Genomic DNA, 26,955 nt, shown 5'->3' on the forward strand with positions numbered 1-26,955 from the left:
TCCCACCCACTCACATTTCTTAAAGCCAACGGTAATAAAGTGCACAATCAGAAATGTAACCCAAGCAGCAACAATGATTTAGACTGAGTCTGTTTCCCAAATCTGACAAGTGTATGCACTAATGAATAACTCTTGCAGGAGAAGATTGATTAGGAAACACCCGTAACAAAAATGGTTCCTCTTTGCCACGGAGAAAGCACTTTTCTAAAGTGGCTGAATCAAAGCTCACTTCATGTGGCAGCCAGATGGAACCGTTCCCAGTTTGGAGAAGGGAAAGGAGTACTGGGAGCTGATAGGACTGCTCTGCAGTCACTGACGACCATAGCTGACAGCAGAACACATCCTTTTTGCTCTGTCCCTTGGTAAGATGAGGCAAAACTCAGAATTAACTGTCCCCATTATGCGTTCTCCACTGAATTTCCAGCTGTAGCACTGGTAGCTCTTGTGTTTATTTTAAAAGGGAAGGAATCACTAGGATGAGGAGCAGAAAAGATCTTCTAGTTCAGGCCTGGCGAGCCGTGGACTGTCTGATCCTCACTGAGATCCTGAGAAACAAGACTCAGGAGACATGCTTCAGAGACAGCCAAGGAGAGAAGCAGATGAGGGTGCAACTGGGTCCAACATCTGCACTGGGACTTGGGCCTCAGCTCATAGTGGTGCCTCACTTTCTACTGCAGACTGAGATACAGATACCCTCTTACCAGCACAGCCCTGCTGCTGGCTGCGTAACGTCCCTCCAGTGGGAGCCAGGCTTGAAAGTCACAGCCCGAGCACCATTCTTCCAAGTCCCACTGGCTGCCCGGCACAGGTCAAGCTGTCCCCTGAAACGGAAGGGTCTATGTTGTCCTCAGAGCCTGATCCACTGTCGTCTTGTCCTATGGGGAGGACTGGGAAACAAGCTGTTTTGGTGGGTAAAGAAATTCACACAAACTCTGGCAAAACGTAAAAAGATGTCACCTCTTCAAATAAGTTGTTTACTTTGTATGCAGCTGCCCCACTTCTTTGGAACCTTTGAGGTCACTTCCAAAATACAGCCATACTGCAGGACCAGTTCTGGTCACTCAGCTGCTGAAGGGAAGCCAATGGCAGACAGCAGCATGTCTATAGGTTAAAATTAAATAACAATCAGGAGGCCTCCTGGCGGCCCCACGGGGATGTGACATCACATGCCAGGGCACAGAGGGATCTCCAGAGCCGGGTTGAGGCCTGTCAGAGCTCATGACCACCCCAGGAGCCAGCAGTCACCACACTTACAGGGGACTCAGGCAGCTACAGTGAAGGCGATCCTGAGATCCACACGTCAATTGATACCAAGATGGGGAGAAAGCAAAGCAAGTCTTGGCTCTGACCACAAAATTCAGGGAGAAAAGCCCTTGGGAAAAGGAAGTTGAGACAGATGAGGAGGTGCGGAGGGACCCATGGGTGGCTTTTTGGGTCAGTGACCCCATTTTTTTTCAGTTCATGCTCTTGAATTTTAGCATCCCCCTTGGTACCAGCCAGCTCATCACCCAGCACGCTGCACCGCTGCTCTGGTTACTGCCGAGCTCAGCCCCGCTGCAGGCAGTGGTAACAGCGCCGCTGTACTAGTTTCCATGGAAATCAAAACCAGAGAAGCTGGTTTCCACCAAAATCACGTTAAAACACAATTTTGTCCCAAGTGGATTATTTTGTTATCTTTTCTCTCATTCTTCTTTTTGCACCATGCAGTACAGATGAAGAGGGTTTAATTTGGTTTAATGACTCAGATTTGTAAAGCACAAGTTTCATCGATATGTCAAGCAGAAGCCGCTATTTCCATTCGGATGGGATGTCCCTGACTCAAAGACAGGCAGTTCTGAATGCTTACCCAGTGTCATTTCCAGCACAGAAGTACTGTCTTGCTCTGGCCTGTTTTGAATCACCAGTCAGTCACAGGTGAGATTTAAGCAGCGTTTCTCAAACAGATGCAGATCAGTTCCCTCAGCTCCCTCCCGTACCCAGCCTCCCACTGCCCAGCGGCACCTTTGCAACACGCTGTGGCACAGGAACACTTTTGCACAGCACCTTACGGAAACAAAGCCCTAGAAACGTGGATGGCAGCCCCACCACCTTGTCCCCAAGCTAGGAGAGTGGTGGAGGGGCAATGTCTCCTGCCCACACACGGGCACAGAGTTCTCCACTGGAGAAGCGGAGCCAGAAGCCCAGCACGCTGCAACCACCACATTTATTTTCACGGGGCAGTGCAGTGCTGATTTTTTTGCTACCATAGCAGCAGAACAAACACACTGAAAACAAGTTTTGTTCAAGGTAGAGCTAAACATTTAATTCCAACACTTGCAGTTGTCTGGGGCTTCTTTGCTTCTGTTTAAACTGCACAAGTCACCAGGAGGGTATGAATCTTCGGCCCCCTAAGAGGGAGGGATACAGGAGCTCTTCAGCTGCTTTGGCCAAGCAGTACAAGATGAAAGAGAAAGGATGCAAGAAGTGTATTAGGATGCTTTCCTGAAGGAAGAGCAGCAGTCAGGTTTCCAGGTTCTTCTGCCATTAGTATTTACTTCTAAAGTGCTGAAGAAGTCCAATTAGAGGGATAGAGGTATCCCCCTCAGCACCACCTGCAGCCCAACAGCAGAGGGTTTTAAGAATGAAGAGACACTCATGTATGGCATTTGTATCAAGCACGTCCGTTTTAACAGACTGCAGAAAAAGGAGATCTCCTAGCACCTGACTTTCTTACTGAATGTAGCTTGGAGAACATCTCTGTTTCTAAGAAAATAATCTGCTTTGTGAGTGCTAAAATGAACTATTTGAGTATAAAAAAACAAATAAAGCAACAAAAAATCCAAACAACAGTTGATTTGCCTTTTGACACAAAGCATTTACCAAATTTGACCCAACTGCGTCACCGCTGTGGATGTGGTGCTGCTATGTTTTTAACCCCCTGCAGAGAAATTACTCCCCTACAATTTTCCCTATACTTGGTTCTAGTCCCCTTTGATTTTTCTACTCCAATCTCTTCTCTACCTCATTTATGTGCCAGATCACTCTGCACGTCCGACCCTATCCTCCTCAGAGGGGAACCCGTCCCTCACTCATTTCTCCTCCCCTCTCCCATTTGGCTCTGTGAAAGATCAATATTTCATCTTCCTAGACAGGACTAATTAAAGTCTTCCCAGCCATCATTACAGCCTGAGAATCTCCTGGTTTCTAGGGCAATACTGTGGTCATCACTCAGGGTGTGCACCGCAGGACCCCAGGGACACAGCCCAACTGATGTCCTGCTACAGAAGCAGCACCAAGAGAGAGAACCCCAACTCTTTTCCTTTTTATCGAGTTCCCACAGCGCTGAAACACCAGATTTATCACCAGGCAGCACAGGGAAGCGCTGGTTTCCCCGACACCAGCTAACTTCCAGCACACCTTCACCCTCCTTCCCTAGAGGGAGGCCCTGGCACAGCTGCTTTTCTGATCCGCATTTGAAAAAGCCTCCGTGGGTGAAGTAGCAGGCAGTTAAGCCCTGATTTTAAACTCAAAGCCTCCAAATTGACGTTGCTGGCTGGGCTTTTTTTTTTCTTTTTTTTTTTTTTTTTAATAAAGTGAGATTAGGAAGGCTTACCAGCTTACTCGGGGAGTCACAGTACTTGAGGCTCAGCAATGCACATGCTAGGAGGCATCTGTGGGTGGTGACGCTTCCCTGCCCTCAAGCCAGAAGCAGAAGAAAGACCTTTGGGAGGCTCACTAAGGAATAGGCAGGCTCATAGCCTGAGGAAAAGATCAAGGAGGGAGTTACAGGAAGAATTAGTTCCCCCCACACCCAACTACTTCTTTCAGCATTTAAAAGGCAGTCCATTAACTGCTCTTAACTTTTGCCAGAAAGGATGCTTTGCTGCTTAGCCAGCTAAGGAGGGCTTCTTCAGCCGTGTTGAACTGATATGCCATCGTACCCTAGAAATGCCTCTGCCAGCTCCTGCAGTATCTTTCTAGAAGCTACCTAAGAACCCATGCAAAGAACTGGGGTCTGTAGGTCTGGGGGGACAAACCCAGCGAGAGACAGAGGCGGGGACCAGGCAAGAAAGCATGGAGGCTCTTTTCTGATGGGAAGTGAGGGGGAATAAGAACAGGCTGAAACACTTGTTTCAAAGTGGTTTTTATTCCAGGCATTAAACAGATTCTGGCACATGCTTTCTTCAAGAAAAGGGAAAACAAATCTGGGCTCCACATAAATTACATCTGGCAAAGTGCAACTTGCAAGTGAGTGGGGAAAATAAATGTTTTGAAATTGATTTCTGTACAACAGTAGTTTCAGCTCCGCTTAAATAAACCCCCATTGGTTCACGGCACACAAAATTACATTGGATGATCTGATACAACAGCAGCTTTTTTAAAAGGTATTACCAATGCAAATGCTCTGTATTGACAGTCTAGGGGGCTGCTTAAAGTAAACAGGAAAACAAGGGTGAGCAGCTGCTTGTTCTGACTGTTAGAGAAATCACCAGGCCAAATTTGAGGGCTCAGTCAGGTTGCTTTCAAAAACCTCACTGAAGTCCTGTTCCAAAACATGGCACTGCATGGACCTTGGGGGGAAAAAGCACAGATAACATAATTCCTCCTTCCCTTCAGTGCAAGGGAAATTGAAAGTATACTACTGATGAGTTTGGACAAGACTTTGTTTATTCTGAGGAGAAGTTTAGTTTGCCCACACTTGAAAGCAGTCTTTTGTAGTGCACCCCCCTTTTCAGCAATTGCTAAAAGCCACTGGAAACCAATGGCTTCCAGAAGATGATGTCGGGGGAGGTCTGCATTGGGCCGACAGGAAGGTGCTTTAGCTGACAGTCAAGTGTGACAAGTGGACAGGTGACCTCAGGAGAACACGGCCAAAACCAGGTAGCATTAGGGCTCTGGTAGCCCCTAACTCCAGGGATAATTTAAGTTATTGACATCTAGCATATGCCCACCTTTTCCCTTTTCTCCCCCAGGCTGGAGCACCTGAAGAAGGAGAGTGTCCAAGCTTCAAGCTGCCCCAGCTCACAGCCCCGCATGGGCACCAGTTCACACTCTGCCAGGTAGTGAGCAGCAGGAAGAGGCACAAATCAACACAGCTAGTCCAGGTACCTCTGCTCCAGGAGCAGTCGGTGACCTCCAGCATTGGAGCCAAGCACAAAGTCAAGGGCAGTAGCCAGCGAGCTGACAAGAGCCCTTCGAACCAGGGCTGGCCCAAAGCTTGGAGACTGTATGTAAGCAGGACTCCTGTGGTCTGCAGCAGTCAGGAGAATTGTTTGTAGAGGAGCTGGGTCCTAGTCCCAGTACGGTTATGAAGAAGGAACTGCAAGAAAGCTGCACACACACAGTGGGAGCAAGAAGGAAGGAAGCAGTACCTGCTGGAGGAGTGAACATGCTGTTAGCTGCCACGCTTAAGCTGCTGGAGAGTGAAATGGGGGAAGCTCAGATGGTCCACTTAGGATGCATTTTGATGAAAAGATGTAATCCTTTAGCACCTTATTGTATACAGGGCTTACGTGCAGGTAGGCCTTTCGTCTGTCTTTGCATCAACTTTTTTCAAGCCAGGTATGTGAGAACTTGACCGCTCCTGTCTCCTACTGCCTAACAATGATGTTCTGGAAGTAGCATCTCCTGCATATTCTTGTTTAAAAAAAGCAATTGCTAGTAGGATGGCATCTCTTCCTCCAACAGGTCTGCCTGCCCTGCCCTCTTTCTGTTCCTACGCTATATTCTTTCCTTCTCTGCTCTTTCCTGGCCTCAGTGGTTCAGGCCCAAAGCATCTCTACAAAGGGAAAGAGAAATCTCTGCAGAGTCAGTGCCCCCCATTCCCACACAGAAGTGTGGCTGCACCATGCTGTAAGCTTGGCACCAAAGGGAACTGCTTCTTGAGTTTTCACAGTGCAGACAGGTCATTCACCTAGTTAATCAGCGTTGAGACGGTGAGCTGAAGTCAAAGGGAAGGGGAAAACAGGAAAACAGCTCCTGCCACCTGGTTGGTTTCTTTTTTTTAAATAAAAGATCCAAGAACAGAAAACAAATCGTCCAGTTACAACACAAGCACTTTTGAGCACATGCAACATACGAAGAACAGTTATCTGTTCTTTTGTCAACTGTTTGGGCTAATACCAAGGTAGGAGAAAGAATTAAAAAGGGATACAAAAGCATGATCAAAAGCAGCCAGCTGTTCAGAATCCAAATGATCATCATCTTTCTTTTACACCAGATCAGAAAGGATCCAGGCAAGCAATTGCCTACTGAAGGTGTCCCCACCATCTGGTTCCCCTGCCAGGTTCTTGGAGAGGAGGGCTGGCTTACAAAACCTAGCTCCAAGAGGAAAATTTAACAGATCTAGCAGGAAAAGGTAATGTTGTGGGGATTTTCTAGGAGAAGGGAAGCATTTGTGTGGGGGGCAATTTCAGCTTCACCAACCAACCTCTCCAAGGTGCCCACTGGGAGGAGAGCTGGGCATTGCAAGTGGAGCAGCCCCAGGCCTTTTCACCTCCTCTTTCTGAGACGGGGGAAAGCAACTAGACAGAGGGACTGGGTGGCCTGTCATCCTGGGCTGTGTTCACAAGGTCCATGTGGAGCTGGAGAGCCAGAGAGAGGGCTGTGCTCCTGCTCAGCCAGCAGCTGGAAACCTGCGATGAGCTAGGGGTTGTCCCCTTCTGCTTCTCACAGCAGGGAACTGGGTGGGCTCCTGGCACAGGCCTGACCCAAGTGCAGTGCCACTGTCAGTGTGCTCTGTGGGGCAGCAGCTCTGTGCATCACCTTTGGTGTGGGGTGCAGTGGCAGTGTTGGGTAGCACCAGGAAGAGCAGCCGGAGAATGGGGTCAGCTTCCCTGCCATCCCAAAATGTCTCTGACCACCTCCGCAGGAGCGTGGTACCCTGAACCCAGGTCCAGCTGGGCTGCCTGCGGGCTTGGATCACTCACGGAGGCAGGGCTGGCCTTCCACCCGTAAAAAAATGGAAGTAAGAATTCAAGAGGGAATAGTCCCCAAAACAATCCCTGGTTATGCTGGTAAAACAGATTGTCCCGTTTCCAGCTCTCTTGTCAGCATTGTGCCCCGTTTCCCAACCTCAGCACATTTGGCTATAGGGCAGCTACTGCGGGCAGAGGAAGGAATGGGCCCACCACAAAGAGGTTACAAACCTGTCCCCTGGGTCTGCTAGTTCCTTCCCAACCCCTCCACTCATCATGATGACTCTTCTGGCCAGTTCTCACTGAGAGACATGCATGCATAAATGATGCATGATGTTAGACTGAAAAGTCAGGGAAGCCAAAGAGCTACCAATGTTTGTATAAGCACTGTTTAAACTGTTGGACTGGAGGTCATGGACTCTGGATGCGGAGCAAGGAATGGATGGGGAGAGCTGCAAGGCAGTTCTGGTCACTCCACGTATTGGGCTGGGTCCTCCCCCCTTTCTGGATGCAGCTGTGCACAGAAATCAGCTACAAAGGAGAACTTAGAACAGATGGGAAAATTTCAACAATTCTCCTCATCCCTCTCTCACCCCCAGCTTCTTTTCTGAAAAGCTCAAAAACACCACGTGCTCAGCTGAAATGGTGGCTTGCAGATGGGCACAATGAACACATTTAGGGTCAGACATACAAAACCATTCCTCCCTTCCCGATCCCCTTCTGTTCCCAAAGTCTCATGCACAAAGAAACAAGGAGATCTCTGTGCTACCATCATGTTGCTTGTAGCAGCTCCCACTGTTGGCCAGGTGCATCTGCTTGGCAAGGGTTTGTCACCACTCTCCCAGTCTGGTTTTCCAGGCAGAGACCGCTGACAAAGTGCTGAATGAAACTGCCTTTCATCTTCCACTTCTGTGAGAAGACAGAGAAGAAACATGCTGTTATTTCCATTTCACCACAGAACTGTGAACCGTGCCTCTAAGCTGGAGGTGAAAGGTTGAGCATAAACCTTAAGCAAACCCCAACAAGTAGGGAGACTGAAAATCTGCGTATAGGCAGTATTGCCAAAACACTGGTTTCCTGTATTAAAGATACCTGGAGTTTGCACTTAGCTGAATTATAGGGCTAGATATTCAGAAGCATCTAGAAGGCAAACAATGTAAAAATAAGCAACAATTGACATTTTCAAAAGCATATCATATTAGCAATTTCCCTGCCATTCTTTGTCCTGCATCTCTAGGCATCCAGATACCTGTCAAGATCTGAAACCCTTCTATGGCTTCTTTCCAATCCACAGAAAGCAAAGCATTGAAAGCCCTCCCAACATGGAAAGCAATCCATCCACAGAAAGCAAAAATCACACTTTTGCTGCTTGACTAGATCACATATATCTCTCTCCCATGTCCTCACATCTCTCCTCCCATCAAAGTCAAGATTTTTATCAGCACTACGCTGAAAGCTCTTCATAGCTCTGCACCCTTCTCAGCTGCCTCTTCTTCGTCTTCGTAATCTTATCTGTACTGCCAACATTTCAGTTTATAAGTGTCCATTTGACAGCTTCTTGGTACATATTGCCCTGCTTTCTGCAGTGCTGCCCTCTGGGTCTGCTGCCCTCAGAGCATATTCACAAGGTCCCACGTGCAACCCTTTCCTGAAGGTCCACTTTGGTTGTGCTGCTTTCCAGGAAACAAAACGTATGTCCTAACCTTGAACTGCAAATTCTGCTGGGAAAGGGCTGTACCTTCCATTCCTGCTGGAAAGAACTAGGACCACCGTGGCTGAGAGTGCAGAGAAAAAAAAAAAAAGTAGAAATGAGCCTGTGGACTTGGGAGGTCTCAGGTGAGGCTGTGCTATTGCCCGCAGTGGGGCACAGCTGAGATCACCAGGCTATTGGATTGAGTGCTCCAGGCTCTGGGGATTTTCAGTCACAGAGATGACCCAGTTAGAATTAAGAGTCTGGGTGCTCAGTCAGTAAACAGCTTAGGAATACTATGGAGGATGTTTTGGCTAACCCATGGAACTGATGAAGAAAAAAACCAGCAGCTTGACATCACTGATGGACCTCAGGGCTGTTGCAGAAATGACAGGCAAAAACTCCTGCTATATCCAGACAATGCCAAAACCTACCAACATTTTAATGCTTGGGTAACACAGCAAACAGACTGCCACATGCTTTGTGGCTTAAGACATCCCATTATGTTCATATACTGCTGGCAGCTCTCCTCCAAATCTGTGTGCTGGTTATGTTTCTTGGAGGGCAGGGCAGTTGCAAAGCCCTGAGTAATCTGTTGCTTCTGTCTCACATCAAGACTAAATACCAGAGGCAGGATCACTTTGCCAGCACTGCTAGCGCTGACTGACAGGATACCACTAAAGGAGAGCTGTTTGTGCAGCAGGAAGAAGCTGGTTTTAATAGGCAAGGGGGCAGAGGAATGTAATGATGATGGGGAGGAAGATATGATGCAGTCTGTGCACTGCAATGCCCTCACCAGCTGCTGCAACCCAATGCCTACACAGGTCCCAGAGCCATCTGGCTCTCATCTGGCAGAAGTCTCCCTGCAAACAGCTGAAGAAGAGTTAATACCATAAAGCAGCAGCTGTAATGATGGAGTGGAAAGCAGGAGGTCTTCTTCCCTGGAAAGCAGCACACAGTGCCTGGCTGGTTCAACCTCTGCACAACAGCCTCCCCACCACTGTTTGCCAGGGCCACAGACACCTCAGTGAAGAGCCTCTTGACCTTCTCCAAAGTATATCTACTGTGCAAAGGGAAACTCTTCCTTGCCCTCCACCATCTCCATGCCTCACTGTACTTATGAATTCCCAGCCTCCTCCTTTGCCTTCCTCTGTGCATGTGCTAGAGAATGCCCGCCGGCCGTCTCTCCCACACAGCCTATAGCTCACCAGAAGACCCTGCTGTAAAGGAGTATGCTGTTATGAGATTTGAGATAGAGGACAAGGGCAATTACTAAGAGACACTGGTTTTCTTCTCCCCTCTAGCTGTTCAGGAGAAAACTAGCACCGCTGGGAGGCTCACTCATGTTATGCCTCCAGATCAGAGACCCACTGCTGCGTCATCTCCCCATGCTGAGCAGGTACCCACTGTGATGTCTGCAGAGAGAGCCTACAGCAACAGGCACAGGGGACACCAGCAAACACCCACCAGAGCACATTTTCTGCTGCTAACAAACTACACCAACCAGCTTCTCAGTGAATCACACCACTGGAAATCCCACTGTTCTGAGTCACCCTGGATCCCTATGTTCAACAGAAAGTGGGGCAAGGATGGAGAAGGAGGAGAAGAAACACTGAAAAGGTCACAGAGTTGAATATAAGGCTCATCTGGTCTGCAGAGAGTTGCCATGCAGGGAGGTATTATTAAGCGTACTGACTGTAAAAGCCAAAGTAGGGCTCCTCATCTCACATGGAAGTGAAATTTTCAAAATGAGAGATTCTACCCTTTCTGATCAGAAACTGCTTTGCTGACCTCCATGAGATACAAGACCAACTCCCCTGACTTCACCTGAACCTTCCACAAGATGCCCCTGCCTGAATGCCAGACCACAGGATTACCAACACCTAACCCTGTAGGGACACATCATATCTCAGAGCCTTGAGGAAGGTGGGCAGTAGGAATCAGTGGGAAGAGGAGATAGGATGCTCATCTCTCCCTGTCACGCACCTTGAACTGGATAACTTGGTCCAAACTAGTCACCCAGTGACATACTTATGGAGGGGTTCAAGGTACAAACACCTTCTGAGAGGGCCCAGCTTTCTCCACAGACCACAAGGGGAGCCTGGACAGCTAACTTTTAAATGACAGTGATGATGGCCATCTTTAGGAAAAGCAAACAAACAGAGCAGATACCTCATGTATACACAGCAAAACACTACAGAGAGTCCTCTCTGAGTCTGGGTCTGCACCCAGACATTATGACCGGCCCGTACTTGGAAGGAAAGCTTTTGGAAGATGTAAGCATTGCACAATCTGAAAAATCTTGGCTTGAAGATCTTCCTTGGTCTCCCTTGCTTGTACAGATGGAGATAATACAGTTTACTGGTCACAGCAGGTTTGGAGTGGAGATAGAAAAATAAGAATCCGTATTTTCTTTGAAATATTTTATCTTGATCCTCTTCCCCTATGTCAATCAAAAATTTCCCCACTCTTTTGTAAAGCCTCTCTCCATTTTTATTATCTGTCATTGTAATGTACTTTGAGGTGACTGGGTAGAAGCATTCCATGTGCAATCACTAAGAGAAAAATCAGAAATAACCAGTTCTCGTCTACATAATATATACAAGAGCTGAAAGTGTCTACACTAGTGTAATTTTTCAGGGTAATCAATTCAGGTGCTTCCAGAACAGACAGGTTTTTTTTTGTTTTACCCAATAGTCTATATAAAGTTGCATGTCTGCACCTCGGGTAATACGATACACTGAGAAGCAAGGTGAGAAAAAATTCCCAATCACGTCCAAAGGCACATAGGACTTCAAATACTGTTTGTCTCACAAGAAAACTTAGTGTCCTCATTTTCAGGCTGAGGTCACATTCCTTCAGCACATTTTAATGAAATATGGCTGTTTAATAGGATTTCTCAGCATGCTGCTTGTTCTGTTGGGAAATACTGTGCCAGTGTTTCTCATTTTCATTCTTTTGTTTTAGTCTCTGACTCTCACTTTGCCTTCTATTTGTCCTCACTATAATACAAATTAAAACACCACTCCCACTGCCAGTCAGAGCCAAAACCAAAGCAAAAGGCAATAATTTATTGTGCATTCAACTAAAAAATGCTATTCTCCAAATAACATTATGGATAACATCCATCTGGTTTGAAATCTAGTTCTGATTATGCAGAATAGCTCTTGGCTGGTCTTCTGCTAGCAGTGCCAGCTGTTGCTGTTGAATGATCAACGGGATCATGGTGCCAAATAGATTTTGTTCCCGGTTCCTTTCAACCCAAGGGAGAATAGTCTGACAGAACAAAAACCATCTAAATTTTGACCATTGTCTCATATCCTCCTACTTGCAAAGTTCTAGAGTTATTTTGAAGTAATACTTTAGATACAGCTCATAATACTGTAAAGCCTCCACTAGAGTATTACATATATGTTAGATGGACTGTTGTTAGCACTCAAAAATAACAATAAAGTTATCTGCCCTGTGGACACACTTAATGCACAACAGCTGTGTAGCATGGGCAGAGATTCAGTATGTTTGAAAGCAGAAAGCAACTTTAGGAGCTTCATGGCACTGTCGTAAGGATCTAGCCAATCTGCTCTGATGACACTAAAAAATTATGACATGCCCCATCTTTCGTCAGAAATCTTGCTTTCGCATCACTCAGACAGACATGAAGTCTAAAAAGTCCAAATGTCTTCCACCATAGACCTCTGATGAGTGTGACACCAGAGATGTTAAAAGCTGGGCTTTCATCATGTCACCGTCTCCTCTTAAGATATTGTATGTGATGCACGTTGCCCAGGCTCACCCCCTTCTACTCAGGACCACCTACTCAGGGCTGTTGCTTGCTCAGCTTCCCTTCCTCTACTCCCACTCTGCCCCTCTGACTTTCTGAGAAGCCCACTTGAACTGAGGAGTGGCTACTCCCATGTGTATTCTGAAAATACTGCTCTCCCTCCATTACTCACACTTTGGGCTGTGAGTACCCACGGGGAGATAGGCAACTCATAGGGCAACTGGGCGAGTTTGTTCCCTCCAGCTTTACTCTTTCATTTTGCACTTTAAAGTTTCTACAGTAGTGGCCATCTCCTTGGAACTTAACTTCCCAAGTATCAGGAGCCAGGCTTGGGTGACATCCCAGGAAGAACCAGACTCCCTCTCTGTCTTTGCTCTCTGTTGCCAGAAACATGCCCTGCCAACCCAGACATACACCTCTCAGATCCCACAGAAGTTGTTAGGCTCACTTTCCACTTTCTAGCTAGGAGACAGCAGAGAAAGAGCCAGTTCCCAAACTAAGCAGAAAACATTGCATTAGATGAAGCTGGTCCCTCTAGAACAGAGACGGAGGAGAGAGAATGGGATAGTTTGCAAAGATGACTGACTTCGAGCTAATTAAAATCCAATGTCAGTATTAACAACAATTACTGTTGTGTTTGTGGAAGGAAGGGACCATAACAACATTCCTCGAGAACACAATAAACTTGAGCATTGCAAGTAAAACTGGCTTTATAAGTAGAAATCTGAAATGGAAGTTTGGCACTTCCAAAAACCCCCAACATTTCAGAGCATTTCAACCCAAATCAGATTAAAAATTCAAGTGCCCTTCTGCCACAAGGTGGTTTGCAATTGCAGCTGTGATTCAAATCACACTCTAATTATTTGAAATGCTTAAACAAAATCCTTGCTTACAGTCAGTTGGCTCAATCATCTGCTAGGTCAAGTCCTTGATTTAAGTGCAGTTCGTTCACATAAGGTAATGGAAAACAACAGCTCACATCCTTAAGTGTATGTGCATGTCTCTATAATGAACCTGTATATAATCAACACATCAAGGCTCAATAAATCCTATTCCAGCAGCAGAATGAGCCTGCTTGTGTTAGGGTGGATTAATCTCTCTTCTGGCTAATGGGGCTTGCACTCCACCCCCCTTCAGGGGACCCTTGTCCTTCCATGACAGGGAAGGTGGGGAAAGACAGCTGATTTTGGCAGCTGCTTGAGTCCTCTCTGCTGCCAGGGAGGAAAATGCTGCAAGGCACCTAAGGGGAAGCTAAGTGACCTAATTACACAGCAAGGGGGTAAGTGATTACCAGCAAGAAAAAGGAGAAGGCAAGCACAGCCCGCCTGGGATATTCTTGCAAGGCTAATCCGAACTCAGATTTTTCCCAGCATATTCATGGTGACAACTCTTCAAGACATTTCTGCATTAACCAGCTCTCCAGAGGAAAGTCAACACAGGCTTTCCATAAATGGGAAAGACTGGATTTCAGCGCTTTCTTTCAGGAAGAACTAAATTCAGAGATTTGTATAGTGTTAAAAAGTACTGACAAAAGAGGATGCTGCTGAGGCCTGGTAGCAAGCTGGGTCGTCTCCTACCTTTGGGCCGTCAAAACAACAGATGTGTCAGAACACACAGAGCCAGCACAGCCTTAGATGACAGAAAATGTGTTCTGTCTTGATGTAGAGGGAAGCACAGTCCACTGTCTGCCAGTGCTGGATTGTCACCTGTTGTATTTTGCCCAGTTCTGATAAAAAGGCACATCACAACTCTGTGAGGGCGCCCTGGCCATTGCAGAGGCCATCTCTCACCTTGTGCTGTAAGGCAAAATGACTGATATGTCCTGACAGATCAGGGATGAACATCTTGGAACAGCATAAGAGTCACAAAGCTGCATTTTGTTGGGAACACTGCTGCTGTGTATTTTTCCCCAGGGAGCAGTTTGGGTGGAACATATGGTGCTTTATGTCATCGGTACTTCTCAAATGAGTTGCACACACTCAGTTTTAAAGCTCTGTTCACATGTCCAGAACTAGCACAAAGAACACAGTTCTCTCACTTCTAAATAAGTTAACAAATGATAGCACACAACACCCTTCTCCCCTGGGTATCTCAAAGCACTTGCTGCTTATCTACCCTTCTCTGGTGCCATGCTCCATCCATGCACTGATCTGGCTGAACATAAATGTATCCAAGAAGTGAAGTCGGGGTGCTGCTGATCTGGAGGTAACCATGCTGCCGAGGGCCCAGGCAGAGCAGACACCCACACACCAGTGTAGTCTGTGCTCCCCCGCTCTGGTTGTGGGCAACCTCATACACCCGAGCTTACGAAACACACCAGAGAGGGAGATTCAGAAGATGGACGGGACTTTTATACACTTTGATAGTACTAAGTTTTCCCTTGCAGGCTGCAGGGTAGGAACACCTTCCTGATGTAGGAACACTGGTATGTGGGAATGGTGGGATTAAAAACACGTGCACAGTTACATACCTGTCTGCCGTCTTTTTGATTGCAGGCTTCCAGTGTGATTTGAGAGCCAGTAGAGAAGGAGGTAATGGAAAGACACTTGTCCTGCTGTCTAATTAAAGGGTCACTGAATACCCACTCCTTCGGCATAAGAAAAAGAAAGGTTCCATTAGGATCATAATGGTGATCAGATAAGGGAGAAAGTTTTTTCTACCAGGTATTTCAAAAACTTGTATCCTTTGTTCAACTCTTTCCACAGGCTCCCTGGGCAGACTATGGCAGCAGTCTTCACCTGATCAGAAGTTTACGCTCAGGCTTAGTGCATCGTGACTATTTCAAAGCCTGCAGCTGTCTCCCCTGACCATCTCAGCTGTCTGATTAACCTTGGATCCCATGCAGCTCCCTGCTCTGCAGCTCTACAGATTTAGGCCTACAAAGCAGGGAGGACCTCGACCCCTGATTTACATGACATGCGACTGCTTCTGCATATTTTACATAGCAGACACGTTCTGTAACAGGTATCCGGGACCTATAGATTGCCAAGTGAAGCAAAACACGTGTAAGCGTATCCATGGACTAACATATATCACCAGCACACATAAAGCACAAGCCACTTCATTTTCCCCTCCTCTCACTAGATGGATACCCAACCCAATCAGCTATTATTATTATACTTTCCCCAAGGAAGAAGTACAAAATGCAATGAGTTTCAGAGACTTCAAACAGTAATGACATGGAACAATGAGTCAGATTAAATGGCATGTTGAACGCTGGCTGCAAACTGGTTTCCAACAGTTAACAGATGTGAATATGTGTTTTCTGGCATAAAATATCCTACTGTGACCCTTAACTTTCTCAAGCTGCTTCCCTGCTGCTTTTGGTCACCAAAAGAAGAGGCTGAGTAAAGATCCTCAGCTGGTATAAACCAGCACAGCTCCACTGCAGTTAGGAGAGCTGCAAATTACTGCAGCTGGGGTCTTGGCTATTTAAATTCTACTTGGGCTTTACATTGAAACGCATCTGTGAAGCTACAGCTGAACTGGGAGACCAAGCAACACTTTTGATACCAGGAAGATCTCTTACCCATGTGCCAGGGTACTAGCCAAGCACACCCCAGGACCAGTTCTCATGGGCTGAACAGTGAAGCAGAGCACACCCAAGCAACGGTCTGAGTGGGAATAGCTACATGACTCAAATCCTGGTCGCCTGCCTGCTGCACAGACTAGTCACACTCCTGAGCATTCAAGCACTACCTGTTGTGTTTGAGTGATGAAAACCTTCCCACTCTATGCCTGACTGCTGGGTTTGTTGAGCCAACAGAGCTCTAAGAGATGGGCACAGCTTCTTTTTTTGCTTACTATTAAAATCATCATCAGGGCAAAATTCTTCCTTCATTCACTTCTGTACAAACCCACCAAGGCCAGAGATGCTTTTTCATTCACTGGTAACAAAAAGGGCAGAAGCAGGAGCAAAGCACCAAACTGAAACCTGCCTTACCTGAGTGACAGGTGGATTGTTGACTGTTCCTTTACAGATTCCCATGCCAGCCAATGTATTCCCTGTGGTATCCTGTGCCCGAGATTCCAGGCAGTTTCCTCCTTGTTTAATTATTCCTGGAATCAGCTCCTTTTCAGGAACCCTTGAAGTAAAATGACAGTTGCATGGCACTTCGTACACAGAAATATCCAAAGCACACACACATTTAAGATGAGCATAACCAGCCCCTTACTGAAACATAGTCCCCTTTATTTGACAGAAAATCAACAATATCATGCTAGCTATCCACTGGAAATGCCTGGAGGGGGCAAAAGTCAATGGAGAACTTGGTCAGAGGGCTGGTACCCTTTTGTTTCAGAAGGCATAAGGTGCTTTAGGTACACACCGAGCACTTCGGCATGATGTCTCTTCTGAAAGAGGCCATTGCCAGTAAAAAGCCATATCCACACTGATTTATCCTGCTCCTGCCGCCTCCTTTTCCAGAGTCTTCCAGACAAGAAAGGTTTGTCAAGGCCAGACTACAGCTGGATGTATTAGCCTTGACGCATGTTAGATACCGACTTTGCTTGACTGAGATTAAAGATGCGTTGTCAGGGTGTTAGGCAGCAAGTGCCAACAACACGGCTCTACCCAGACTACCTCCCAGCAGAGCAACGCCACAGCGTTACCGCATCCTGACCCACTGCAGGGGAAGCCACAGGCACAGCTGGGTCTCTCTTTTGACCACTGCTGTTAAGGCTCAGCTTCGTGTTGTGACCCACCTCCCAGATCCTTCAGAGATGTCTACAAGCAGAGAATTGACTCACTTGAGCTCAGGGTAGACGTTCTCCAGATACCACTGGAAGGATTTACAGTTCAGTTTGCGTCGCTGCTCCACTCGGTCTGCAACACTGGAAACACAGGTAGGTTGTTGAGGATAAGGTAGTGAACAGGAGGGAGGGGAACAGTGAAGATCAGCCAGGAGGTTTGAGGGTGACTATATGACTTTTCCCCCTTACTCATTCTCCCACCTAGTTGTTGCTGGGCTCAGAGCACTAGCAGTGACCTGAGGCGAAAAGGAGAAGCAAGTGGCAGAAAATAGAAAAGGAAGACAAACACCTTCAGAGAGCAGTTCTTGTACTTCCTTTGGCTCAGAACGATGGCAGGGCCCAGGACCTACAGTGTTAAATAATACATTACAGAAAAAATATTTACTGCAGGACCACGAAAGTGCTTCTGCCTCTGTGTGCCCCTGTAGAGGCATACCATGAAACTCGCACAATCATCAGCTCCTGAAAAGGTCTAGAAAGTGTTGGTACTCAGATACATAGAAATGGTTAATCTGTGTGTGCTAGAAGTGAGGAAACACAGCAGCAACTCGAGGCTCAGGTTGGGTTTCAGACCTAAGGAACATAATTATTTGGTCTTGGGCAATATGGGCAAAGAGGAAGAATGTAAGGGGAAATTAACTCAGCATCCCGGTAACCATATGTCGCAGCAGTCCTCCCACTGCTGGTTTGCTTGGCTTTAGTTGGCTGAAGAAGAGGACTTCCCTCAAGAACCAACACTAGGAACTCTGCTCTTCAAGCCATACCACTATATTTATCTGTTGGGAAGGACTTTCAGCTGTACCCATGTTCCTTGCCATCCTCAGCCCACAGAGGCCATGGTACTGCCTATACCTCAGGAGAATGTACTTAGATCCTATATTCACAGCAAAATTGTAGGGAAGAAGGGTCCATTTCAGGCCCAGTTGACAGTGATGGTGTCAGAGGCATTTGCATTCTAAAATCTAGATTTAATGCGGGTTTCACAGTGCTGGTACTACAGGTCAAGAAATTGCCTGAAATGGAATCCTACAGCTTTGCTCCAGCTCTTATTCAGCCAATGCTGCCAGTAAAGCCACTAGGAAGTCTGTGTGAACAAGAACTACAGGCTTTGGCCCTAAAACACATTAGCAATATATCCATGTCCAATATGCAATAGTCCAGTTTCCTTCACAAGCAGCAGGGTTACTTGCTATTTGGCCCCAGCCCAGCTGCTGCAGTCAGCTCAAAGACAGATAAATGAGGTGGGCAAAGCTATTTGTACAAAAATATGTAATGTATCATGATAACAAAACACAATGTACAACAAAAATGTGTGTGTGGGTCAGACCAAACCTGCTTGTCATCAAATAAGCAGGAGATGCATCGTTACGCAGCGCATGTAGCTACACATTGGAGATACAACCACATTTGCCAAGTCCTTAAGCTGACACAATAGTCACTTGTTCACAGGGACATATACCCCACAGATATAACCCAAACATATACACCACTCCTGAGATTTTTTGACATTTATTTGAGACTAATAAGGTTTGTTAGCACAGAGAGCAAGCTCTCCCCTCATCCCAATGGATTTGATGTCCATCACTGATTTCTGGGTCACAAAGAAAGCTTAAGCCCAAATCCTGTGTGGCCTGGATACAGTTTTAGCAAAGGTGCTGTAAGGGAGCACAATTCTGCACAGAAGTGGGCTCAGCAGGTGCTGGATTGTGTTTCTAAATGATATGTCTCACCATTGGCTCTCTCCTGCCCTGCAAACCAGGCAAACCACCATTCACCCTCAGGAGAGAGGGCAGTGCACCAAGTGGAACCTGCCCCATGTGCCAGGTAGCTCTGCTTGTCCCAGGATTCTGCATCCACACAGGAACTTTGGGTCAAGCTCTAGTAACTGCATAGCTCATATTTCCAGAGCAGCTGCATGCTGTGTTAGAAACTATTCTTATCTATCCACTTAAAATGTCTGGCCTTTTAATTTCATTACAGATCCCTTCGGCCTTCTGCTAACAAATGATTTATGCAGGGTTACTGGGGGAAAAATAAAGTGAATTAGAAGCAAACCTTGTTAGCCAGACACTCAAGCTGCAACCTCTCTGGCAAGCCAGCCATTCAGAGCAATTCTGTTTCCCACACAGACCCAGAGAAGATCCAAAAACTATCTTTCTAGCAAGGGGCTTACCAGAACTCTTCTACCGAGGTCTGGGGGCAGCTTACCTTCCAAACGACTTCCCAATGGCAGATGGCCGGGCCTCATAGTAGTACTGCTTGTATTCATCCATCCACACCTCTGCTGTGCGCTTGGTGTTCCTGCATAGGGATGAGGAGATGCTTTGCTGAGTGCTGCTGGAGAACCTGCCCTCCCAGCGAGCAGGCACTGGGTGGGCAGACCCAAGGCCTTTCTGCCAGGAGGCAGTGGGGAACAGTCCCAAACATGAAACACAGTGGGCAGTACGGATGGATATAGGTTGAATGTGTTAAGTCTACAAAGCCTTGCAAGGACACTTCAGAAGTTAAAATTTTAACAGCCATAGTTTACCATGATTTTCTCAAATACACTCCCTCTGCAGAGACACCTGGACTGACTGTGGCCATCGCCCTCCTCTACAGTATCCCTTTCTTCAGATTAGAATAACGCCATGGAATAATTCCGCTTGGAAGGCGAGACCTCTAGGTATCACCGGGTCCAACCTCCTGCCCAAAGCAGACTAGCTTCAGGTTAGGTCATGTTGTTCAGGGTCTTGTCTGGCTGCATTTTGAAATCTCCAAGGATGGAGATTTCACCACCTCTCTGGGGCCCTGTGCCAGTCCTTAACCACTGTCAGTGTGAAGTGCATTGTCTCATCTTTTTTCTCTTCCTATCTGTCCTGCCGTGGAAGGGTCCTTAGGGCTTGTCTCAGAGAACACACAGCTCAGCAGGATCTCTGGACTCGAAAGCAGCTCAGAGACAAGAGGGATAACTAAGGACTGCTGATACACAGGCACATGTCAGGGCAGTATCTACAAATGGCCAGGGTCTCTCTTGGGTACTGCTCCCCCTGCTCCACTGCAGACTGAAGAAGAACAAGATGCACTAATACAAACAACAGAGAAGAAAACAGGTTTTGTTCACAGAAAACAGCAACTCATCCTTCCCTTGAGAACAGATGCTCAGCCACAAGCTGTTCTCCTCTGCCATCAGGCAGAAAGACAACAAAGAATTCAGGCTTATTTAGACATGCCCAACATCAAGGTGATCTGGCTGCTACCAGGAACTACCCAACACCTACTTGATGTACGTCAGTGCGTTGCCCTCAGGGAAGTCGTAGGGATGGCGCTTCCTGAACACATGTCCCACTCGACTGCAGGGAACGATCTCCAAGCTGCCACCACACATCCACACTCGGAAAGAGAGCTCTGGAAGAGACCCCAAGAGTCATACATATATCTGCAGGCAGATTTGGCAGCATTTCCAAGAAGGGCAACTTCAGCAGTGTGTGTCAAAACCTTGCCCTTCTACTCTAGATGTATTGCTTGCAACAGCAAAACCAGGAAAAGTGATGCCATGGTAAGAACGGAAAAACTGTCCTCCTTTTGCAAACTTTGTGGCTCAGACACTTCCTGGCCTTCTCCAGTGCCACTCCTCTCTTTGCTCCCCTGACCATTTCAGTGAGACATCTTTCCCTTTGACCAGGTCCTTGTGGTTGCTGTCAGGCCTTCAAGACGACTTTTGGCATCGCCCCCCACACCCACCTTCTTTTGGAATTTTGTAACTCTCCAACCCTGCATGTGGATGAAAGAAAAAAAGAAGAATTCACCGTGTAAAGCAAATGATGTGAGGAAGAAAGAAAGTTTAGGAGACAAGGAGAAAGAAAAGAACAAGATGAAGGTATAGGAAGTGAGTCAATGTCTAGACCAGAGTCTTCTCCCTCATATCTTCATGTTATCCATCCTACAATATCTTGTTCTTGTCCTGTTTGGCTCTGTTAATTGAAAAAAAAAAAAAAAAAAAGTGGATGACTGGGTTCCAGTTTGTCACCAGTTGCTTCCGCTAGGGGATATACTGAGAGCAGAAATCAGTCTACTATAAAAGTGTGACTATAAAAGTACAGAGAGAAATCTGCTACTTGAAGAAATCCAGCTGGTCCTGAAGCTAAATTCAATATTTTGTTAAAGGATTAGAAGAACACGGAGCTTTGATGTACAGGCACTTATTTGCATCACAGAAGAGATGTGACCTCGCTCAAGCTTACGGGTCTGTCCTCACAAGTTTAATCACTACCACACCGGAGGGGTTTTCCTCTTGCGTTTCATGTGGCGGTGAGAAGAGAAGAAGGAAGAAGGAAAATGAAAATTAGCTGCGTAGTCTGGTAGTCCTTACCAAAAGGGCTTCAGATTGTGTAGACTGATTACTTCAAAAACGTTACTCAGTGGGATCTCCCTCCAGTAATGCCTGAAATATGGGGCTCTGATGTTTGGAAATTACAAAGAAATTATGTATCCAGATCTAATGGCTCTTTCAAAGCATGTACACACACTAACATCTTCCCAACCTTCATCTTTCTACATAGCTTTCCTCTCTAGCTCCTAGGAAAGTTTGTTTAAGCAGCGTGTTTAAGGGGGAAGATGGTGTATTTAATTTAGCTTCTGAGTAAAAAAACATTTTATTAGACTGTATTTTGTAGCATTTCTTACTAGCTCTTGTACCTCCCTGACACCTTCCTAGAGCTTATTATTTTCAGTCACTTTTCAATAGGGAATTTCAGCTTTGAAGAGAGGAAAGGCTTTAAAAACAAACAAAAGGCCAAGACATGAGTTTCTGTCTGGTGGTGTGTCCAGCTGGCATCTGCTCTCCTGGAATGAGGTTCTGACTCACTCCAGGCTATAACAAAAACAAAACTCTAAATCTAGCATGTGTAACTTAAAACAATATCCATTTCTCAAGAGAGGATTCCTCATGCCGTACTGATATCTTAGGCACACAGACAGGCTGCATGTCCAGGTTTAGAAATGACAGAATTCTTTAAAGAAGCGGTGAGAGAATGCAGACTTTGGGCACAGAAGGGAAAATGGAGATCAAACATAGCTAATTAAGGACCTTCATCCATCCTCTGATGGAAAGCATAGGACAAATTTTTGCTGTATATTTTCCAGGATGTGACCTAGTCCGTATGTGTTTTAAATTGCTTAATCACTGTGGCTTTTACCCATTGCAATGGACTTCTTCCCCTCTGCTATGCAACAACAGCAGGCTCAATGTAGAAGCCACTGGTTGATTTGTTGCCTCACATTATGCTGAAGAGCTGAACAAAAGTTAGCTTTAAAAAAGAATAGTCTACTTTGTTTTTAAAATACCTTCCCATGGCCACCATCACAGTGATGGTGTGGTAATGCGGCTCATGGACAGGTCCCATTAAACAGAGCATTGTGCACTTAGCTTTGCCCTCTTAAATGAAGGGTGGAGGTGCAGGGTAAGAGACAAGCGATGGGAGATAATGAATTTACAGGGAAACCACACAACAAGGCAAAACTGGCAAGCCCTGCACACCTGCCCCAGTCCCACACAGCCTGGCCCAGCCACTGCCAGGCTTTACAAGAACAATTTGAAGAAGAATGACAGAATTCTGTGGAGGTTTTGATCAGCTCTACATACAGGAAGGGCTGTGGGTGTGCAGGTAATTTACTGCCACTTATGGCAGAGAGCTCTGCTTAGCATCAAGGTACTGATGTATGCACCAAATAACACTGGGCTCCCAGGCGGGCAGCAGCAGACAACCAAAAGCCTAAAGAAATATTCTTTCTCAATCTTTGGGGTTTACAGCTTCCACACAGTTGCAGCTTCGAGGCTGGCAGGACGGCCGAGTGGCTGGCTCTGCAGCTGGAGCAGGGCTAGTGAACGGCAAGGAGCTGAGTTTGGCTATGCAGAGGAGTCTGAGGGACACAGGAGATGGGATCTTCATGCCTGGCTAAAGGCTGCCTGTTACTTCTGCCTACACTGCTTCGCTGATGCTACTAGCACTGCTGAGATCCCAATGCAAGCCCCATTTAATATCACTTTTTAATATTGTGAATATCATAAAAGTGAAGAAAGACCTCAGAAACAGAGAATACAAGCACTCATTATTATATACTTTGTTTTAAAAAAGTGGTACCTTGATATTCTGTTATCAGCCAAAAATATTATTTCCTGGTTCTCACACTGGTTTCAAAGAGCATTTCAGAAAGAGGCAGCTCTCCCAGCTGAGTTCAGAGAAAGAAGTTTCCTCTTCCTGACTATTTCTTTCTTTCTAATTGGTCCTTCAGGTGCTAGAAAACACCATATAAATTCTTCTTTAAAGGGATTTATTTACAAATCTCTGACATTCATGGAAACTGTAGAAACAGAATAATTTTTTGGCAGCGTTAGCTACAGGAAAGTCTATTTAAGTTGACTGCAAAACAGAGTAAGGCTTTTATCTCTTCAGCTCCACCTGCATCATTTCTAAATGAATGCCCTGAATACACGAGGTCTCTCTGAACCTCTTTCAATTCCCTCCTTCCTTTTGTCACTAACACCTAGTGACATTGCAGCATCCCTTCACACAGGGCAAAGAGAGATGCCTGGAATATCTGTGCCACCGTGAAGTGCAAGGAGATGAGTTTCAGCATCAGGAGATGAGTTTCAGCACCGTGCCCTGTAAGATATCAGCCCTTGAGTGGACAGACTACCCTGGACCTCTGAATTCCTTAGATGTTTGTGATGCCCTAGTCTGCTTCTAAATGTTTGCATTCTCCATCTATTTGTACCCAAATTCCACTTACAAAGAGGCTTGTTTTATTAGGAAAAGCATCATTCTGACCTATCAAGCTGGGAGAGCGACTCAGACTTATCTGGGAAAGAGGAACAGGTATAAGAAGAGAGCGTAGGAGTGACTGTCCACTTCAGAGCTGGGGCAACACAGACTTATGTGAAGGACTGGAGGAATATTCTCCAAAAACAAGCAACAATTTCAGTATCAGGAGGTTCCTCTTTCTTACTTGTACTGTGGGAGCACCTGCATAATAGTGCACGTGCCTGCAAGAGAGTGATAATCCTGAGCACAAAAAGCCTCTACTTTGCACAAAGCTGACAATGATACAATTCTGACCAACATGGGGATTACCTGACCATGTCTCTAGCCTTACATGTGGATCAGATCTCTCAAAAGGAGAGTTTTGGTCAGAGATGAAGACTGGGAAGTGGTTCTGCATTAGTGTGTCATTCCCCTGAAACACCCTAAACTTACCAAAATTTTCTCCTCCCCAGATGTCCATTTGAGTATCATATTTTCCCAGGTGGTTAAACCAGGACTTGTCGATCACAAAGATGCCTCCTGCTATGACAGGGGTTCTGGAAAAGAACACACAAGCCCACACAAAAGGATCACATGTACATGTAGCACCAGCATCTTTATCTTAGAGGGGGGACAATTTGTCAGGCCTGACAAATTGTATCTTATTTAAAAGAGGAAAATAGTAGAGCCAGGGACGTGAACCTGCAGTAGGCTTCTGAGAACGCCCTCACTAGATCATCCTCCTGCCTTTGCTAGATGGTTCTGCAACCACTACATGAGTGATTCTGTGTCTTTTGCATTTATACAAATGCATAATATATAAAAGAGGTGGCTTGTAGAGGTGGCTTGCCTACAAGCCTATAATTGCTATTCTTACAATATTCAGGGAGTAATACTCTCAGAATCAGGGTATAGACCTCAATGCATTCAGAAAATAACATAAAGGGTTTGTGGCATTTTGTCCTCAGCAAGGCAGTCCCTTGTCTCACAGGTGAAGGCTTAGTAAAGGCATTTGGGGGGCTGTACACAGTCCATCAGAGACAGCTACCTTATAGACTGAGTTGGGTCTGTTCTCGACATCTTCTGCTCTATAGGAATCTGTTCCCACTTAAAGTGAAGGCTCCAGTCAAACCCTGAGAAGAAAAGAAACACATCAAATAGGTTTTGTTATTGTTTTTCTACTAACTTCAGTGATAGTCTCCACCTTTACATCACAGGCTATCCCTGCCTTTCCTCCCTGACCTCCCTCTACCCAAAATGGTAAAAGTCTATCCTAATGTAGCTAAGAAGTCACCAGCTTCTGTCTTGGCATCGTCATGCCTTGGTATTACAGATCTCTGCTCAATTCCACTCCATATCTTCAGAAGAGTGTTGTCAGTGTGAGATGTAATTGCATTTTGGCCAGTCAGTCTTACACTTCCCTGTCTGTCAAAGCTATGAGGCTTTAATCAAAGGACTTTGTGGGATGTGATGTATTCTGGGAACAGAGGCCTGCAGATACAATCATAGAATTGTAGTATCACAGAATAGTTTGAGTTGGAAGGGACCATAACCATCACCTTTTTCAAGAATACCATTCATTTATAGTTGGCCTGTGGTGGATAGTTAAGCACAGCACAGTCACTAACGTTACACCATGTTAGTGGTAGCACAGGTGAAGGGTAGCCACAGAACAAGTAGCCTTTGGCAGGCCAGCAGTGTGGCAGTGAACCCCAGCCACAGAAGAGGGAGAAGAGCACCAGGCACTGTGGGAGACCACAGAACATCTGCAAGGGGGTTCAGCTGCCAGGAGAGAGGTGAAAATGCTTTTCAGAAGATGCCGTGAGGTAGCCTGGCAGATAGGAGCAGCAACTCTAAGTGCCTGTCAGATTCCAGGATATACGTAGTGTAGGGAGGGCATGGTGATATCATCAGTTAACCAAGCCCTGAAATTGCAAAATGTTGTGGCAGTGATGCAAGCTCAAGAGGGAAACACTAGTTGTTTTTTTTTTTAATTCTGCAAAAGATCTGACTTTGCAAATTGCAGGAAAAAGAGGACGGAGAACCCATCAGAAAAGATGATCACTCTGTTTTCTTAGAAAGCTGAAGAGAACATCAATTGTTTTTCATGCGCCATCCCTCAGGCCTAACTTACACAAGCTGTTATACCCACCTCCCCTCAGATCTGCTGATGCTGCCAGATAGGCAAAATTATCCAGGCTGATAACGTCAATGATTGGACTCACCACTCGGGTATAATCCTGAGGGAGAGAGAGAATGGGGGGGAAAAAAAAAAAAAAAGTGTCAGGCTTTTCTTGAATGTCTGGCAAAGCTGCCAGAGATCAGAAAACACAAAGCTACACATGTAAATCTTTGTCTGACTTCTCCAGTGCAGTTCTGGTAGCTGGACAAGGGATCCGTGGCCACTGCATCCAAACATGGAGACAGAGGGTATTAGCTAGCAGCATGCCATGGATGTGGGGAATGGAGCCAGGAACCCCAACACCCAAGGCTGCTGCAAAGAAACAGCTCTTTATTTCCTGCCCAAGTAACGGGGCATGAATCACTGTCCCAAAGGTATTGTGCTTGTTTTAGATATCTACTGCCAGCATACCTTCTGCTCAGTCATCCTTGAATTAACACATTATCATCAGCCTAGATACTATCAACCTACTAATAAAGCAACTTCCTAACAAGTACCATGAATCAAGACCCCACACTAAAGAATCATAGCGGAAACTGAAAAAAACATGGCATTATAATATTTAGATATTGGGGGTACTTTACTGGCATTAAAGGGCATAGATATTTACAGTTTTTCTCTGCAATTATTTGATTAATTAGAAGTTGAAATTATAACAATTTTTCAGCATCATGAAACAGGGCATTAAAGACAATCTCGTGAGAGCTGGCAATGCCAGAAACAGTGTCTTGTTATGGGACAAGCTGCCAGCCTTTCCTATCAAACCTTCGTTTTGTGCCTTGCAACAGTTCCTCCTGCTGTAGCACACTTGGCCAGGATGGCGCATCCTAGGTGAGAGCGATTACTCATGTTTATGCTGCGATTGCTGCACA

At 46.0% G+C, this 26,955-nt stretch overlaps 1 protein-coding gene across 1 annotated transcript in view; it reads right to left on the reverse strand.

The window, feature by feature from the left end:
* Positions 1 to 7,667: 7,667 nt before the first annotated feature.
* GALNT16 (polypeptide N-acetylgalactosaminyltransferase 16) overlaps positions 7,668 to 26,955 on the reverse strand; it is a 72,366-nt gene continuing 53,078 nt past the window's right edge. The window contains exons 8-16 of the mRNA XM_074148510.1: positions 26,054 to 26,141; positions 24,950 to 25,034; positions 24,355 to 24,458; positions 20,380 to 20,506; positions 19,328 to 19,420; positions 17,117 to 17,200; positions 16,311 to 16,452; positions 14,838 to 14,954; positions 7,668 to 7,805 (exon numbers count right to left, since the gene is read on the reverse strand). Of these exons, the coding sequence (XP_074004611.1) occupies positions 7,668 to 7,805; positions 14,838 to 14,954; positions 16,311 to 16,452; positions 17,117 to 17,200; positions 19,328 to 19,420; positions 20,380 to 20,506; positions 24,355 to 24,458; positions 24,950 to 25,034; positions 26,054 to 26,141 (978 nt within the window). The remainder of the gene's footprint in view (positions 7,806 to 14,837; positions 14,955 to 16,310; positions 16,453 to 17,116; positions 17,201 to 19,327; positions 19,421 to 20,379; positions 20,507 to 24,354; positions 24,459 to 24,949; positions 25,035 to 26,053; positions 26,142 to 26,955) is intronic.

Source organism: Numenius arquata, chromosome 6, assembly GCF_964106895.1.
Source record: "Numenius arquata chromosome 6, bNumArq3.hap1.1, whole genome shotgun sequence".
Classification (NCBI taxonomy): domain Eukaryota; kingdom Metazoa; phylum Chordata; class Aves; order Charadriiformes; family Scolopacidae; genus Numenius; species Numenius arquata.